The sequence below is a fragment of the Rhinichthys klamathensis genome, unplaced genomic scaffold (assembly GCF_029890125.1).
Source record: "Rhinichthys klamathensis goyatoka isolate OS25496 unplaced genomic scaffold, OSU_Roscu_1.1 h1tg000018l_1, whole genome shotgun sequence".
Lineage (NCBI taxonomy): Eukaryota > Metazoa > Chordata > Actinopteri > Cypriniformes > Leuciscidae > Rhinichthys > Rhinichthys klamathensis.
In genome coordinates, this window is record NW_026606569.1 from 1,281,277 (window position 1) to 1,300,538 (window position 19,262).

The window sequence follows — 19,262 nt, forward strand, 5'->3', positions numbered from 1 at the left end:
ATGATTAAAAGTAAAATGATTTCACAGTGTGTTATTTCTCGTCTACTGAAGAGAAAAACTGCTTTTGGATAACCCTCTACATGTTTAAACCTTAAACACACACATTAGAACATTAGTATCATGAAAACTAAAGTAACTACAATAAAAAACTTTTTTTCAATAGAACACAGAATGTTTTTAGACATTTTTACTGATTTTGAGATTTAAATGCTCTTATTCTATCACTCCTTCCTAGAAATAAATTATTACAATTACCAAAATGATAACAAATAGAACTGCTTCTTTTCAAATAGAAAATGCTTTTTTTTTTGCTTCCATAAATGCGATTTTAGGGGTAGAGATCAATCATTTTCTACTTTCTATAGCCATCATCTTCATCACCAGCATCATCTTCATTTTCCCTGTAATCCCTGCAGAAGTTGTCTGTACTCCTCAGTGTTGGTGTCTTCGTGTCGATCCTGATTCACCCACTCATCGAGACGCTCGCGCTGCGTCTGATCCAGGATTCCCACGCGGCTGTACTCCGACACCAGGTTTCGGTATCCTGCTTTATAGTAGCCTCGGATGCCTTCATCCGACAAAACACAGCTCTGAGACTGAACGCTGTCACCTGGAGTTACACACAAGAATATTATCAAGTGCAGCAACACAACAGCTCTGTTAATCTATCAGTCGTGTTATGCTTTACATTTATCTTCAGTCCAAAGCACATTTCATGACAGCAACAACGCTGACCAAAGTGCTGTACAATATAAAATAAAATAGTAGTTGAACTATCCCTTTAAGACAGAATTTTAAACAAGACACATTCAAAGCAATAACATTTTACATGTATGTATAAGAGATTAATAACAATTTTACAACGGTCTATGGTCAGATCTCATTATATAGACAAAACATTTTAGCTGGCTGTTTTCATTTGTCATTATTTACAGTAAAAGATGTATGTACAATAGCAGCAAACAAACTTTTGGTAAACAGGACAAAACAAACATATGCTGAAATAGTTTCATATTCACAAAGAAGAATCAAAACAACACCTCATTGCCCTTACGAAAAGCATCAATTTTTACTTAATTACACTAAATATCTTGTGTTGTATTTATTGTCTTGTCCGTTTTTTACTGCCAGTTTGTCTTCCTCTAATCTGTGTGCTTCATGTTGTTGAGTGTGTTCACGGCTGTCTGTGACTTCTATAATGTCACACCAAGGCTTTAGAGACTTTTATATCGTTCTACTGTATCGTTGTATATGGCTCAAATGACAATAAAACTCTTTAATCTTTCTTATCTAATTGGTCAAAGATTATATTTCCACCATAAAAGCTGTTGCATTATCGTGTCTATCGTAAACACCCTGGAAAATCACAGTATCTGGAGGGTAGTTTATACACGTGTTTAGCAGGATTATCACCTCAAGAGTTTCTTACCTAGAGCCTCTCTGAGCTTTTGAGAGGTAAACGGGTGATGAAGAGTCATGCAGTGTTTCAGCAGAAGCTCCACGTCTCCACTAATCATTGTGTCTGCTAGAAGTTTCCTGTAAAAAAACAAATGTTAAAAGCAGATTTAAAGGAGCTGTATGTAAGAAATGTATTTCAATTAATCATAAAATGGCCCTGATATGTCACTAGACATTAACCTGTTAAGCTTCAAGCCCACTTTTGAAAAATCCCCAGAAATCACATACCCAAACTGAAACAGATACAGTTCATGAACCCTTTGCACTAAAAGCACAAGTATGATCTCATTTGAAAGCTGACACCTGGTTGTTTATTGTAAATGTAGAATGAATTATTGTCATAATGAAAAAAACAATTTTAAATAGCTTCAAAGTTTTGTAAAGTTATTAGAAATTTATTTTTATGAAACATCTTTATGAAAATAAAATGGAAGTTGGCCCTGGAGCAATCTAGAAATGCACTGCAGCTAAAGCCACATGTCTGACCATTTTATATTTAAAATCTGAAAATGATAAGTATAAAACTCTGTATTTAGTTAAATGTTTTTCAAGATCATGTCAAATTACTTTATTTTGATTAGACTCTATTAGCAAACTGATGTTTAGTCATCCTCTGAGTCATCTATTCAGTCTATTGTCTCTATTGTTTTGTGGTGCCCCATTCAGTGTCAGTCTCCCCTGTACACATTCACACCTCTCCAGACTGGTTATTATGGATCTAAATATGCATTTCTTTTGTCTGCATTATAGCTACTAACGACTGGCTATTCACAGGCTATTCATAGGGTTTCAAACCCTAATTTCTTTTATCAAAATTCTCACTAAATATTTGAAACTGGTATCAAATGCACTGAAACATTTCAGTAAGCATTCCTATTTAGAAAAAAATCATAAAACAATAACTGCTCGTGGCAGGTGCGCCTGGGCTCGCTAGCATGTTAGCTTAGCACACCATCAATACACGACCATTTATGAGATTAAAATTATGTTTGTGCTCCAAACTTACTATATAACGCAAGTCTAGTGTTTTAAATAATCTTCTGTGATCTAACTTGGCTTCATATTAAAAAAAAATCCGACAGAAAATGTATTATTTAGTGTTCTGAACGATGATGAAATCTATATCGATTAGCATTACATTATAAATATAATCTATTATTATGAAATACCTGGCATGGCTTGAAGAACACAGGTAACTCAAATATCATTGCAATCATGTTTATTGTTTTCAAAACATCTTTATCTGCATGTTACAGCGATCTCTGTCAGCTACTTTCTGTATCACTCAGTGACGTCCTGGAATGTCACATGACTATGGGTCTTCTTCATGATCCATATATGGACTTTTATTGGACATAATAGCGCCCCCATGCCATTGGTATGAATGGAAAACACAGCACATCTCAGTAAGAAGCGATCATAACTTACATCGACGCATTTGGGTATAAATTCAATAAATATTATTCCTGTCTATAGAAATATGATGTGAATCTATGAGAATATATCAATATTTCTCCACATCTGCACATTGTTGAGCTAAAAGCCCTCAGGGACGTTGTTTTGTGAATCGCTGTCATGACGACAGCACGGAGTGTTTTTTATGAATGGACCAGCTGACGCTCATAATTCATATTAAAGGTATCGACTCATTGTTTTCATTTCATAACTCCTGACACAAATTAAGACATAACTGTCACTATAAGTTTCTCAGAATACAATAGTGGTCAAATACTGAATCTTGAGGCTTATATCTTTTTAATGATGTATAGTTTGTCAAGGTATAACATTAAATCTGATAGTATATTTGAACTAAATAAAAAAAAAAACGCTTCAGTGCGCCGACGCTCTGGAGACGGTTAAGAGGTTAAGAAATCATTTTCATTTCAAATACTTATATCACTGACAACAGTAGTCCGGCCAGGATATTGTCATTTAAAAAGTGCAGTTGCAGCCCTCAACTGATGTTGATGTTGTCATGTTGTGTTTTGGTCTGATGCTCCGCCCTCCTCCTATCTACCAATCACTGAGTCAGTAGTGTTGCGGCATCCGGGTTGCCAGCTCTGCTCTAGTTACCACTTCTTGTAGCAGCATACGTTCCTGTTGGATCCTGCAGCCTATCTGGCAACCTCGAGTCAGGGGAGAGGGGGAGGGGATACAGCGCTCTACAGTCATTTGAAAGTGATTACAGTACCAGTTTTGTCCACAATCTTACATACAGCTCCTTTAACCTTTGTGATGCTGTACCTAAAATATTCAATGTTAAATACTACTCTAAATTCCTGTAGTGTTCATTCAGTATAATTGTCTTGATGAGGATTTGGTCCGTAACTGTGAACGTTACCTGGCCATCTGTGAGCGGCTGCTTGGGCCTGTAGTTAAAGCTCGTCTGTGATCTTGTCCCAGAACCTCCATGGCAATCAGGTTCTGTCCATTATTGTCAGTCTTTATGCTGCTGATCAGTTTATGAAGCTCAGGGTTTTTATTTTTAAACTCGCTCACTGAGTTTGGGTTTTCTATGAACGTCAGAGCTAGTCTGATGGAGTCCTTGGGTGGAATATGGCTCGTGTTGAGTGTCCCAGTGTTGTTCTTACTGGACCTTCGGGCACTTTGAACACTGTCCAGAGAGAATGAGAATTACTGACAATTTGATTGAATGAAACTAGCATGAAATCTGCATACCGTATTTTCCGGACTGTAAGTCGAACTTTTTTTCATAGTTTGGCTGGTCCTGTAACTTATAGTCAGGTGTGACTTATATATCAAAATTAATTCATACTGACTGACATAAACCAAGAGAAAACATTACCGTCTACAGCCGCGAGAGGGCGCTCTATGCAGCTCCTGTAGCCTACTCCTGAAAAAATTTACTGAAAACAACTGAAAACTGAAGAACTGTTAACTGAAACATTAACTTCAGAAACCACTGAGAAAGACTGAACACAAACAAAATGCCCCAAAAAAGAAAATCCTATTTTGCAGATTACAAACTGCAGGTAGATAAATATGGAGCCGAAAACGGTAATCAAGCAGCAGAAAGAAAGTTTGTAGTGAGTGAGAAACTTGTGAGGGACTGGCGAAAAGCAGGGGTTACTCTAAAGGGGGTCGCACATCGGATGAGAAGCGCAGAGCCATATCTTTCAAATTCAAACACATTATTCTCTATGACTGTACACACACCAGTGGCGCCACTCGGCGTCTGTCCGCGGCACCCAGCAACGGCTCAGGACCTTGTTCAAAACCCTGCCGCGCCACAGAGTGCCATTTACATTTATTACATTTACATTTATTTGTCTCAAATCGTCGTTAACGTATATACTGACTTCACCCTGTGCTGCAATTTACATTTAGTTTTACATTCATTTACAGAAATCAGCTGCTTGAATTAAAATTGCAGATGTTATCGGATTTTCAGGAGAGATTCTCAATTCATTTAGTTAACAGATGCTCTGAGGTAAAGTGTGTTCAGACTGCAGACTTAACCACGATTGTATTTAATTGTACAGTACAATCATAACATACTACAGACATTATCTTAATTCCATAATGTCCTTAAACATAACAATATTGCTGGCCATAAACGGAGAAAGTGCGCGTCCGGTGTGCGATACCTCGAGTTGTTCTAGAGACGCAGCGCTGCGTTTCTCGTCCAGTGTGCGACCCCCTTAACTGTAATAAAGAAAACAAATAAAGCTAAGTCTGAAAGCAAGATGGCCAGAGCTGGAGGAACAAGTCCACAGATGGGTGCTTGAACAACAAAAAAATAATTGCGACTTATAGTCCAGTGTGACTTATATATGTTTTTTTCCTCTTCATGACGCATTTTTTGACTGGAGCGATTTATAGTCCGGAAAATACGGTATTTAAACTAGTAAGCTGATTTAGAGCTCATGTGAGTATTTGATCTTCCTCTAGATTCTGTTGCTGTGTGGAATCAAATAAATGGAAAATTACACTCCTGATTATGTATACTATTTTTCAATACCTAAATTATGTATATATATATATATATATATTTGGTGTATCAGGTGAATCTTCTCTTTTTCCTTTGTGGATCTCCAGACACAGTCTTATTGTTGTGAATAAATAACAGAAAACACCTTCAGCAATCAGAAACTTTACCTGTTATATTCACCAACAAATCCAAGATGGTACATTTTGATGAGGATACGTTCGTCACTTCTGATGAATTTAACACTCTGTAAGTATTTCTGCAGAGCAACGTCTGTCTCCTTTATAATTCCTCCAGTTATGTTGTATATCCTGGGGTTTTTGTGACTGAAGTCGTATCCTCTCTGGAGAATAAGCAGGGGTTTGTACGATTCAAGGTTTGTCTGGATCTAATGAGAAAAAAATTAAGATTGTGAGATTAAACAATCCTGATCATCTGTACAATGATTGGTCAAGAATGGGATTTTCATTAATCTTTCTTCTGTACCACTTATCCTACACAGTGTTGTGGGAAGCCTGAAGCCTATCCCAGGACACTCGGGGCTCAAGGCATGGGACACCGTGGACAAGGTGCAAACCCACCGCAGGGCACGATCACATAAACACGTTCCCTTATCAGTCGGTCACTCTCGACATATATCATGACCGACTGATAGAAATCCCTACCAAAGAGCCACAGCTGCTGCACCCCATCCAGCGCCCTGTGCAAGCCTCTACCCCTTCTTGCCTGGAAGGACGATAGGAGTCTGTCACTGTTGTTCCGTGATAACCCATACAGTGAGACATTGAATAACACTGGGAAGCGTGCCCTTTCTGTTTAGGAAGGATAACGCTGCGGATGCCACTTTCTTCAAGGAGTTATGTGGGAAAAAAAACATATGGACTACCCCGAAGGCTGTACAACATACAAATTACTGGGTGACTTTAGCCCAAGGGAAAGACACGGGCTTCCGTAAGGAGCAGTCGTGGAGAATATACACATATGGGATCCCCGTAGGGTCACACATATGGGACCCAGCCCAGATCCGGTTCTCAAGGATTCAGCGGATAAAGGGCTGACACCTGACGCTCCACCATGTCCGGGCCGAGGGTGTTGGAGGACTCAACAGGTTTTTCACTCTGGAGTAATAAAGGTGCACAGTAGGGTGCAGCAAGCAGACAGAGCCGGATGTGTAGGAGCCAAATGTGTGTTTATCTTTTATTTGGGCCACTAGATGGTGCTGTAGGCTCATATATATATATATATATGTGAGGGGTCAACAGGTAGTTGGGAGGTGTTGACCCCGGAAGGGCAAACAAGTTTTTGACCGCTATGGTGGAGTTTGATAAACGCTGTTGTCGTGTTAAGTTCTGGGAATCTTGTTGTGGCCAAACAAAGAATACAAGGCCTTAGAAAGCGATTTAAATTCAACCAGCACTTTCACCAGGAGTACTTAGAGTACATGAACAATGTCAACTCATGCTGCTATGCAGAGCGGGTACCTGAACATCTGTTACATTGTAACAATGGAAGAATTTGGTATATCCCTCACCATGGAGTCCATCACCCTAGAAAAGGATCACTACGCGTTGTGTTTGATTGTGCTGCAACATTTAAGGGAGTGTCTCTGAACAGTGAGCTATTGCCAGGGCCCAATCTCACGAGCACACTTCTGGGCGTCCTCATGAGGTTCAGACAGGAACCAATAGCCATCATGGGAGATATTAGAGCCATGTTTTATCAGGTGCGTGTGCCTGAAGAGGACAGAGACTTCCTCCGCTTTCTCTGGTGGCCAGAAGGAGACACTACACAAGAACCAGTGCCTTACAGGATGATGGTGCATTTGTTTGGAGCAGTTTCATCTCCAAGCTGTGCGGCCTATGCCTTAAAGAGAACTGCCAAAGACAATCAGAATGAATTTCCAGCAGAGGTCACAGAAACTGTTAGACACAACTTTTATGTTGATGATTGCCTAAAGAGTTCAGCTACAGACAAGGAAGCAATCAAGATGATAAATGATCTTGTTGCGCTGTGTGAAAGGGGAGGCTTCACGTTGGAAAAATGGATAAGCAACAGTCGCGTTGTTCTGCAAGCCATCTCAGAAGAGCAAAGAGCTAAGGATTTAAAGATGTTAGATCTGGATATTGATAAGCTTCCAATGGAAAGAGCTCTGGGTCTCCAGTGGTGTGTGGAAAGTGATGCTTTCAAGTTTAAGATGGATCTGAAACATCAGGCCCTGACCAGGCGTGGAATGCTGTCTGTCAACAGTTCTGTTTTTGACCCATTGGGGTTCCTGGCGCCAGTGACATTGCAGGCAAAAATGATGCAGCAGGAACTGTGTAAAAGAGGCTGCAGCTGGGATGATGCATCACCTCAGGACATTTTACACCAATGGAAAAGGTGGCTGGAGGGGCTGACCCCGCTGGCTGCATTAAGTGTAGACCGGTGCATAAAACCTGTCGGATTTGGAGCCATAAAGCGTGCACAATTACAAAAAATTTCAGACACCAGTGAAGCAGGCTATGGGACTGCTACGTACATTCGTATGACAAACCATGAAAACATCATCCATGTTGCCTTTCTCCTTGGCAAGGCCAGAGTAACACCACTGAAGACCATAACCATTCCACGGCTTGAGCTGTCTGCAGCCGTTCTAGCTGTAAAAATCGATGCTATGGTCAAGGCAGAGCTGAACATACTGTGACACTGCCACAGCCCTGCACGATGCTCACTTAAGTTAAATATACTGTAAACTATATATATATGTTTATGTGTCGTGCCAAAATGTTTGTTTATTTTTTCTAATCTGCCTGTATGTTGATTTTGAGCATTTGCCTATGCTTTTTTGTTGGAGGGGGAATAAGGGGAACTTTTATTGGACTCTTAGGACTCTTATTATGATGAGCCTAGGGTAAAGGGAGGGGCGGCCATTTTGAAAGGTGTGTTTTTGATGAGGTGGCAGGTTTATTGTTTTGGGGAACCGAGAGGGGCCATAAAAAAAAGATCTCTGGGAAGAGAGACATGGTGTGTTAGACGTTGGAGCTGTTTCTTATGCGCACGCTCTGGTCTGGGATATACGTGGTGGACTATACTTTGGGGACTTTTTTCCAACTGGAGGATAACCTGTTTTTTGTGGGGCCTTGAACCAGTGGATTTATACTTTTTTCTCTTTTTGGGGACATGGTTTTTTCATCCGGACTTTAAATTGCCTACCTACCCCCAAAGCAGAAAAGGACTGAGACAGGACTGTTGAGTATTGTCTTTGCTATTTATATTTTGCTTCCACGGACTTACTACTCTTGAACTTTCTCTTTATGGACTATTTTGTTTGAGTTTTATACAAAGATTCAACAGCTTTATGTTATGTTTGTGTGTGCCCTTCAAGCGTCTAAGTTGCCTTTAATTTTTCAATACTATGTTTTTTGGGAACTTTGCTGTCTTTGCAATCATGCTGTTTTTGTGAAGTATGGTGGTGCTGTATGGTGGCTGTATGGTGGTGGTGATGGCGCAGTGGATAAGACACATGCCTTTGGTGTGAGAGACCCGGGTTCGAATCCACTGTGAGACACCAATGTGTCCCTGAGCAAGACACTTAACCCCTAGTTGCTCCAGAGGCGTGCGACCTCTGACATATATAGCAATTGTAAGTCGCTTTGGATAAAAGCGTCAGCTAAAATGTAAAAATGTAAATGTAAGAAATATTGTGAAGTGGTTTTGACAAAGAGTAAAAGGAAACAATAGTCATCTCCCCTTGTTGTAATGATTCAACCATTTTTTGAAGAGTTGAAGTTGTTATAATACGACTGGAAAATTCTGTGTTCTGGACTGATAGCACATCTGTGTTGAAGTACATTAATAATGAGGACAGGCGCTTTCACACATTTGTGCCTAACAGAGTTGCAACCATCAGAGAGTTGTCTGAGCCCACTCAATGGAAACACATCAGCACAAAGGAAAACCCAGCTGATTATGTGTCTATAGGACTGAAGGTATCAGACTTCCTGAAAACCAGTGCGTGGTTGGAAGGACCAGCATTTTTGCGGAAAGAAGAGGAAAAGTGGCCTGAAAATGTGTTGGATGTGGCTTTGGATGTTGGAGACAAGGAGGTTAGGAAGGAGGCTGCAGCTTATGCAATCAGCATTAACACTCCTACTCCCACAGACCAGCTTATTGCACACTTTTCAGACTGGAGAAGACTTAAAAGGGCAGTGGCCTGGTACTTGAGGTTGAAGAGTGTGTTGAAAGAGAAGTGTAAATGTAGAAAACAGTTGGACATTCTAGTGAGAAAAAATCCAGTTGTGCACAAAATGAACACAAGAGGGCGCCAGAGGACCACTAATGACCCAAAGAGCAGCAGTCTGCCCATGGCAGAGTTACAGAGTGCAGAGTTCTTCATCATTTTGTACTGCCAGCAACAAAGGTTCAAGTTTGAGATTGAAGCTCTATCGCAGAACACCAGAGTGAGCCGTCAGAGTTCCATCTATGTGTTGGATCCTGTTTTGGAGGATGGGCGTTTGAGAGTTGGAGGCAGACTTCACAGAAGTGCAATGCCAGAGGAATCTAAACATCTAATAATCCTGGCCAAAGAACAACACATCTCTGAATTAATCCTCAAATGCTTTCATCAAACTCTCGGACATTCCGGATGAGCTCACACTCTGTCGGCTGTAAGAAGAAAGTTTTGGATTACAAAGGGAAATTCTGCTGTGAGAAGGATTATTGGACAGGGCAGTATCTGCAGGCGATACAATGGACGTCTCTTAATGCAAAAAATGACTGACTTACCTGCTGCAAGGATTCTCCCAGACCATCCCCCCTTTACCAACACAGGGGTTGATTACTTTGGACCAATTGAGATTAAAAGAGGAAGAACATGCTGCAGAAGATATGGTGTTATATTTACCTGACTGGCGAGTCGAGCCATTCATTTGGAGGTAGCAGCTACTCTTGACACAGATTCCTGCATAAATGCGTTAAGACGATTCATCAGCCGAAGAGGACAAGTGAAACATCTGTGGTCTGACAATGGAACAAACTTTGTTGGAGCTGAGAGAGAACTGAAAGAAGCTCTTGTCAAACTGGACCAGGACACAATAAATTCGTTCTTGGCACAGGTAGAAATTAATTGGACTTTTAACACACATGCTGCCTCCCATTTTGGTTGTGTTTGGGAGAGAATGATCCGTCTGGTGAGAAGGGTGCTGAACTCAGTGCTGCGTCAACAAACCCTGGATGATGATGGGTTAAATACAGTGTTGTGTGAAGCTGAAGCCATTTTGAATGATCGCCCTATTACAAAACTCTCAGACGATCCAAATGACTTGGAGCCTTTAACACCAAACCATCTGCTCCTGCTTAGAGGAAAGCCATCATTTCCTCCTGGGATTTTTAAGCCAGAGGATCAGTATGGAAGGAAGCGATGGAAACAGATTCAATACCTGGCTGACCTTTTCTGGAAGAGATGGGTTCGAGAATATTTACCCTTGCTTCAAGAAAGACAGAAATGGAACGAGAAGAGGAAAAATCTTGCTGTTGGAGATGTTGTGGCCATTATGGATCCATCTGCCCCTCGAGGATCTTGGCCTCTTGGAAAAGTTTTGGAAGTTTTTCCAGATAGTCACGACCTAAATCCAATATTATTGAGAGACCAATTTCTAAGCTTTGCATGGTATATGGAGTCTAATTACTGTGTATAAGCCACATATGAGAAACTCATTTGGTCTCCTTTATGGTTATTGTTTGAGGAAAAATTGTCATGTTTGTTTATCATGCCAATTAGGGGCCGGTGTGTAGGAGCCAAATGTGTGTTTATCTTTTATTTGGGCCACTAGATGGTGCTGTAGGCTCATATATATATGTGAGGGGTCAACAGGTAGTTGGGAGGTGTTGACCCCGGAAGGGCAAACAAGTTTTTTGACCTCTACGGCGGAGTTTGATAAACGCTGTTGTCGTGTTAAGTTCTGGGAATCTTTGTGCTTGTGGACCTTGTGTGCTGTGCATCTGTGTGGAGGACAATAAAAATGGTAATATTGCAACGAAGACGATGCCTCTGGATCTAATTTACATGTAACAACCGGTTCAACATTAGCTGCCTGGCGTGTCATCACAACTAGCTACGGGACAACAACTCTAGCACAGTATTAGACTGGCTACTATACCGGACCTCTCGGTGCTTCTACCCGTTTAGGGTAAGAACACGGGAGGAGACCGGCTCTACACGTAGGCTATAATATCTAGCGAGTGTGTTAGGTGTCGACCCAGCCCGCAGCTCTACAGATATCTGTTAGCGAGGAGCCACGTGCCAGCGCCCAGAAGGATGCAACGCCTCTCGTGGAGTGAGCATGCAACCTGAGCGGGCAGGGCATGCCTTGTGCTTGGTAAGCCAAGGCGATGGCATTCACTATCCAGTGGGCCATCCTCTGCTTGGAGACAGCCTTTCCCTTCTGCTGGCCTCCGTAACAGACGAAGAGCTAGTCTGAGGTCCTGAGACAGAGCAAAGTCAGGGCTGGGTTTGCCTCCTCCGGGGGCAGCGCTTGCAGGTTCACTACCTGGTCCCTGAAGGGAGTGGTAGGAACCTTGGGCACATAGCCAGGCTGCACACGTAGTCTTAGTACTACGTGGTTGTCACCTGGCCCGAACTCTAGGCACGATTCGTCGACCAAAAATGCCTGCAGGTCCCCTACCCTCTTGACAGAGGCCAGTGCAACCAGCAGCAAAGTCTTCATGTTAAGAAGCTCGGTGAAGGGTTCCACTCAAGCCCAATCCTGTTGGCGGCCCGGGAAAGCTTGGCCATCATCTCTGGGTCCGACTCGGGTACCGCTGGCACTCCGAGCAGTCGTCCACGGAGATGTCTGACCCACCCTCCGATGCAGCGATCGACATCTGGTCATCGCGGGGAGCACCAAAGGAAACGACTGGTACACACCTCGAGGATGGTCCAGCACGTTCGGTTGTTAACTGCGGAGCGTGTTGGCTGCGGAGCGTGAGAGAGATGAGGGTTCCTAGGGGGTTGGTTCCCCGAAGGAAGTGAGCGTGGGCTCACCGTGATCCTCAGGTCTCCCGTGTTACTGCCTGAAGCAACCCTCTGGGGAGGGTTAGAACGAGGCAGAGGCACGGGGACTCCGCCCCTTTGCAGGAACGAGAGTCTCGACCTTAGCTTCAAGATGGTCATATACTACTGTTGAATCAGATCAAATGCATTAATATTATGAACAGCAGCTACGCTAATTATTTCCCATCTGCTTTTCTGCTGTTATCTCAGGACGCTAGTCCCGAGGTAAATAGCGTTCGTCAGCTCCAGTTTGTATCCAGCCTCTCACGGAGACTTCAGATGCCCCAACACCTGCGATGAGACGACTCGACGCCTGTGAAGAGACGACTCAACGCCAGCGATATGTTATGCCCTAAATTAATACATGATGATTAACTAACTATATTCTTCTATGTACATTTCTGAAATGCACTTTCTGTAAAGCTGCTTTGAAACAATATGTATTGTGAAAAGCGCTATTCAAATAAATTTGAATTGAATTGAATTGAATTCCCAAAATGGGTACATGCCTCATCCACGAACGCTGCCTCAGCGAATCCGAGGCCCAGACACACGAGGCAGCGATCGTGACCATCCCATGACCCCAGGTAACGACCACATCCAGAAACAAGTTGCTGTGCAGCTGATGCAAATGATTGCACGCCAATGTGCATTGGTTTGTTTAGTTTCAATCCAAGTAGATTGGCCTCTCTAGCGAGATTCCTATCAGTCGGTCACAACGTACGTCGAGAGTGATCGACCAATAAGGGAACTCTGCTTCATCACTCCACCCGGTGTGTGTTTTATTTCTTACAAAGGAATAATGTTTCATATTTCATCAGGAGGGTGACATGAGCTGGCTAATAACCCACATTTTGTGCTTTTGTATTTTCATAAAAGATAACCTGCTGATAAACTTCTGAGTAGTGATGATTTTTTGTGAATTTCCCTCTGGGATGAATAAAGTGATCTATCAGTTGGTAGTTCGGTCTGTCTGACAATCAGCTAGTGATTTCAGTACATCAGTAAATCTGAGCATATCTTTAACTAAAATCTGGCTTTTGCACTCAGGATGTGCACACATTATCCCATGAAGAAATCGTAGACAAATTAAGTGTACTCACCTCATTTTGCACTTTCTTGCGTAGCATCAATGCTTCCTCCATCTTACTGCCAGTTGCTTGTGCTACGGCATGATAAAGAGCATTCTGATGATCCGAGTTAACACTAATTATCTTGTCATCATCCTGCACAATGTCAAAATGCCCGCTGTACAGCTGTGCATCAGCTCTGTTTTAAAAATTAAAAGTAACCACATTCAGTACACAAAGTTCATAAACATTAACTGAAATGTATTTCTATATGTGAGCAGTATAATGCTCAAGTAATTAGTCTTACTGTGATGTATGTGGGGCTTTTTCAGATTTGGTTAATCTCAGTTTTATATCGCCTGCTGATTTGCTGGTTCCTGGGTAAAGTTCCTCAGTGAGCTGTTTGCCATTTTCATCAATGACAGTGAGTTGAATTCCTTTTCCATCGAGCAGGTTACTTTTTGTGAGCACGTACACTTCAAAAGCTTTAACAGGCTGATCAGTTTTGCACATATCTTCTGTATACTGCATTAGTTTTGTTTTGTCCTCATCTGACAGTTGTTCCACTTCCTTGTGGCTCGCAGATTTCTTGTTGTGTTTTCCTCTCTGGTCATCAAAGAAACGCTGAGTCTTATGTCTGTGCATGACCTTGTCTACCGCCTGTCCTGCAGCACTGTTCAACTGTCTCTTAAATGTGCCGGTCATTAAAGAAGTCATGTGTTCAGAACATGAACTGATGAATTGCTCTGAAACTTTCTGTGCGATAATCTGTAGAAGTTCTCCTTTAAGGCGTTGTACATCGTGTAAACTGTGTCGTCCATCTTGGTCATACTTTGTCATTTCTTTCTCAAGCTCACTGATGCTCTCCAGTAATTCAGGAACAAATTTTTGTTGTATTATTTCCTTTGTTGGTACAGCACCCAATATTTGACAGTAAGTTGTTGAGTACTCATCTACTTTCAGAGCCAGATTTGCCATTTCAAGCACACCTGACAGTTTTGCCTTATTCATAAGCTCTGTTGCTGCTTCACACACCTCAGAGAGTTTGCTGATTACGTCTCGTGCTGTGGTACAGTCCAGTATGTGGTGAGGAATTATCTTTTCACAGAACATATCAACTGATTTTTTTATTTGCTTCTCATAATTCTGGTCAATCTTGAAATTCTCTTTTTTCAATGCAGCTTTCGGAATGCCTGAGCTGATGAAATCGACAAGAGCATGATCCAGTTCACTGCTCTGCTTCACTGATAAAGTAATAGCATTCTCAAAACTGCTTTGTAAAATCTTCTTAAAGACTTCCTGAAGTGCTGAATCGATTGCGTAGTTCATGGCAGTGAGCACAGTATTTTTCTCCATCTCCTGAACTGCATACTTAGTCGCAAGTTTGAAGTTCTGTCTGAGCACTGTAGAAGATGTCATGTTTTTCATTCCAGACTTAAAAGATTCTTTACCAAGGGACGATAAATCAGACTTATCACTTCCTTTGAAAGAAGTAAACACTGCATTTCCTGAATTAATGAATTCAGATGCAATAGAGGAGAAAGACTTTGTACCATTGAGGAGACTTTTTGTTGCTTCAAACACTGCAGGAACTGCTTTCTTGATAACGCTAAAGCCAGCCGTTAGCAAAGCAAGCCCAATGCTCATACTCTTAGATATTGCCCATGACACCCAATCAAATGTGCCCTTTATCATCCCCTTTATTCCATTGACCATGTCAGACACCCCTTCTGAAATCAGGCCCATTCCAAACTTACTGGCTGTTCCAAATGTCAGAGCACAAAGAAGAATCCCAGCGAGAACCTGCAACACCCCGAGGATGAAACAAATCAAAGCATCAATGCAGAACTTGGGCTTCTTTTTCACCTCAAAAACAACACCGAGGCCATAGTCGTATAGCGATCTCAGCTCAGTAGTGATGATGACGTTTTTTTCTTCAGACAGAGTGTAGACTGAACGGTCTTCTGTAATGGCGTCACTGTTGTTTTTCTCCAGCTCTTTAAGTTTATCCAATGCATTATCAATGTACGTCTTCCAAGACTTAAAGATGTTCATTCTGGCCTCCATTTGACTCTGAAAGTTGTTATTGTCTGAACTCTGATATTTGTTACCAGTGACTGATAAGTTACATGAGACCATTGTGTTTGAAACTTCTGAGACATAAACATCAATGGATTTCTTTGCGTCTTCCAGCAGTTTCATAGCGTCTGCTTTATAGTTACCCTTACCGAGGTTGATGGTGATGTACGCCTGGTTATAGAGTGCCACAGCCTTGTAATGTGGGTCAGAGTTACCAACTTTTTGCCAATAGGATTCAGCTCCAAATGCATTGTTGGATTTGTCGCGGCAGTGTAGATCAGTTCTTACAATTGCCTGTTTGATGTGATCATAGAAATTATCACATTCTCCTCGCAGCAGCTTTCCACTTGTTTCCTTTATTGTCCTGATAAGGTCTGCTTCAAGTTGTCTGAAGTCATCATGCCTATTAATGTGATCTTCGTGAAGGGTCAACCACAAGGCCCAAGATTCTTTCAAAGCGTTGATGGCTGGCTGATAATCAAACTTAGGCTGATGATGTTTAAAGCAGTCAGGAATATTTTGGAGCTGCATTCGCATGGGGTCCAGTTTTTCTTGCTGTGTGTAATGAACATCAAAGTCCTTTAGCAATGTACAAAATGTGGAAAACAGATTTTCCTTTAGGTTTATTTCAACCAGCTCATCACTTTCCATGTCGTGGATTCGTTTAATTTCATAATCCTCTCTTAGCTGGCGCATGATTTCCACAGACTGACCTTGGTAAGCTGGTGCGAGATTATCACAGTTCACAACCATCTGGACCATCCCAGGATTGCCTTTTCGAGATGTACGACCAAATATTTGTTTCTCCACTCTTCGGTTGGGTGGAAAGTGAGTAAGAAGTACGAAAAGACCACCACACTTATTCACACTTTCATCAACCTTGATGTCTGTACCCCGTCCTCCGAGATTTGTAGCAATGATGATTCTGCCTGCACAGAATTTCTCTTTTTCAATGTTGTGCTTCTCGCTGATTGTGTACAGAGTAATCTGTTCTGCCTTAAATCTGTCACCATCTTGTATTTTCTCATGTAGATCATCTGCTGTTCTAACATCTTCACAAATTACCAAGACAACTTGCCCTCTGTCTGCTACTTTCCATGAAGTTTCACAAATAGTCTGAATCCATTGGTGATTCCCACCTTTCACCTGGATGACTGGAAGCTCCACCACCCTTTTATGGCGATGTGCAGGTACAGTGTAGCTCTGTGCTTTATAATGTCTCGCCAGAAAGTCCTGATCTGCCTTACCTCCTAAAGTACCAGAAACCCCAAATATACCACTCCCACTGAGATACCTTTGAAAATAATGGAAATTTGACATGTAATTTGTCACATTGGATATTGGTGAAATTGCAAGTTGGTGCTTCAACTCCAAAAATTGTTGCAGACCATTACCCCACTTCTTGTTTTTCTCCAGCACACCGCTTGCTTTGAAGTCCACTGGAATTATTGCATTATACTCGTCTCTGTCATGACTGTCAGCAACTCTTTCACCGGCCGGTGAGGTGTCGATCATGTATTCCCGGCCACGTGACATCTCAACAGCCTTTAGTGCATTCTCAACAAAAACTGGTAACTGATTCTCAACATAGCTTTTCAAGAAAACAGGGATGACAATGAAGTTGTTGAGTTTGTTGGCTGTTTGAGGGTTATCTGAGTACATGATATATGACTTTATTGTGCTTACAGTTGCATCAATGAGGGATTTCTCAGACATGATTTCACATGCCAGTCCTCCTTCCAGCAGAAGCATTTCAACATTAAGGTCACCTCGTTTTTCCCGAGCTTCAAAACATTTTGCTTTCTTGTTCTCTAACGAATAGCACTTAAACACTGCACTGTTCCCCAAGACCTCCTCAAATATACTCAGTAGATCATACTGTTGTGAAACTCCAAGTTTCTTCATGACTTCAGGTAATGCTTTAGACATTCCGTCCTCTTTCATATTATCTTGATATATCATTTCAATATCCTCCTGGGTGTAGAATCCCAAATTTACACCGGGTAGCAAGATCTCTTTTGCTGAAAAGCTGTCTGTTTCCAGTCCCATAACGGCTGCTGTTACGGCTTTGTGAACATACTGTATCCGGGTCGCCCATTTTATCTCCCCCGTTTCAAGCATTTCAATTGGTTTACAAGGAGATATTATGGTCCATATGTTGGAAAGCACTTGCTCCACGTGCCTAAATCCAGTAGATTCATGGGACAAGAATGTTACTTGAACTCCATTGTCCAAGGTCATGTAGTCCACTTCATCCACTATTACAAGCTCAAATTGTCTTGTACCGCGAGTAGTCCTCTTCTCAAATTCCTGTTTAAGTGTGTCAGCTGCAAAGACTCCCACTGTGCCATATACTATTTGTTGCCTGTAAGCATCTTTAAGATGTTCCTCTTGTTCCTCTGGTGAATAGTCACTTGAGTAACATGGAGGTACTACAGACGAGGTGACACCAAACATTTCAAAAAACTTTTTCCACTCTTCTTGATCTCGTCTGGCTAGAACTGGAGAGCTTGTCACAATGTCCACTTTTGTTCCACGGATTGCCAGAATTGTTGCAAACATGGCTAAGATACAGGACTTTCCCTCACCTGTGCCAATCTCTAGAAGACATCCTTTATCTTCTGTCAGCTGTGCCAGTAGGAGCAAAAGCAATGATGCTAGTTGTGTACATCTTGGAAAATAGCCTTGAATCTTCATGTTGTCTTTTGTGGTGATTGTTGAGCAGTCTTGCACTGCTATTGACATTCCAATTAATACGTCTTTCAGAATTTTGATATCTGGGTTTGTAAGATTAAGAGATATTATCTTCTTTATCAAATCAGCAACTTGTTCTTCAGTAAGGTCCACCAATTTATATTTTGGGAATTCCGACTCTACGTATCTAAGCACATCCTTCAACAGCAACAAGACTTTCTCTGGACAGTTTGCTTCACGAAGTTCCTTCACAATTGTATCAGCATCTTTTTCCTTGTCGTTTTTTATTTGTTCTTCAAGAAACATTAGAGGGTTTTCATTCGTAAGAGCAGAGAGAACGTGGATGCAGTCCAGGTGGTAGGTTTGTGCTGTGTGGAGAACTGAATCGAGTTGATCACATTTGATACCTGGACTTTTGCAAATGAAAAGCATTATTTCTGTTGGGGTCCAGATTCTGTTGAACAACATTTGACCCAAAATGCCCCTACTTTGTGGTGAAAGCTCTGAGATTATGTCAAGTACATTTAATAAAATGTGTTCTGCCAAAGTTGCATTTGTGGCATGAAGCTGCTCCACCAAACCCAAGAGAAAGTCATACTTCTTCTCCCAGCCAAGTGGCTGATATTCATCATCTTTAGCGTCTTCAGTGCTACTGTGCAGAATGAACTGTAGAGATGCCTCAAGAACTGTGAGCTTCTCTGTGAGAGACAGCTCATTATATCCTATAGCATGATCAAATGTAAACTGAGACCATACTGAAAGGTTGTTTTCTCTACAATATTGAACTGCAAGTTCATTCTGGAGTGTCTTAATCCTGTCCCAAATCTGGTCATGCTTTATCTCTTCATCTTCTGTGATCTGGTACTTTAACAAAATGTCTTTGAATTTTTCTTCAACATCGGTAACCTACATAAATATGCAAAACAAACATGGGTCTCAGTAAAAAGTGATATTTTATCACATGCTGTATACAGTTATGTTG

General features: G+C 41.6%; 1 protein-coding gene across 1 annotated transcript in view; it reads right to left on the reverse strand.

Annotated features, from left to right (window-relative positions):
- Positions 1 to 392: 392 nt before the first annotated feature.
- The window catches only part of LOC130070832 (uncharacterized), a 43,224-nt gene continuing 24,354 nt past the window's right edge, over positions 393 to 19,262 (reverse strand). The window contains exons 5-10 of the mRNA XM_056235377.1: positions 13,815 to 19,186; positions 13,541 to 13,706; positions 5,578 to 5,795; positions 3,800 to 4,072; positions 1,430 to 1,536; positions 393 to 610 (exon numbers count right to left, since the gene is read on the reverse strand). Of these exons, the coding sequence (XP_056091352.1) occupies positions 393 to 610; positions 1,430 to 1,536; positions 3,800 to 4,072; positions 5,578 to 5,795; positions 13,541 to 13,706; positions 13,815 to 19,186 (6,354 nt within the window). The remainder of the gene's footprint in view (positions 611 to 1,429; positions 1,537 to 3,799; positions 4,073 to 5,577; positions 5,796 to 13,540; positions 13,707 to 13,814; positions 19,187 to 19,262) is intronic.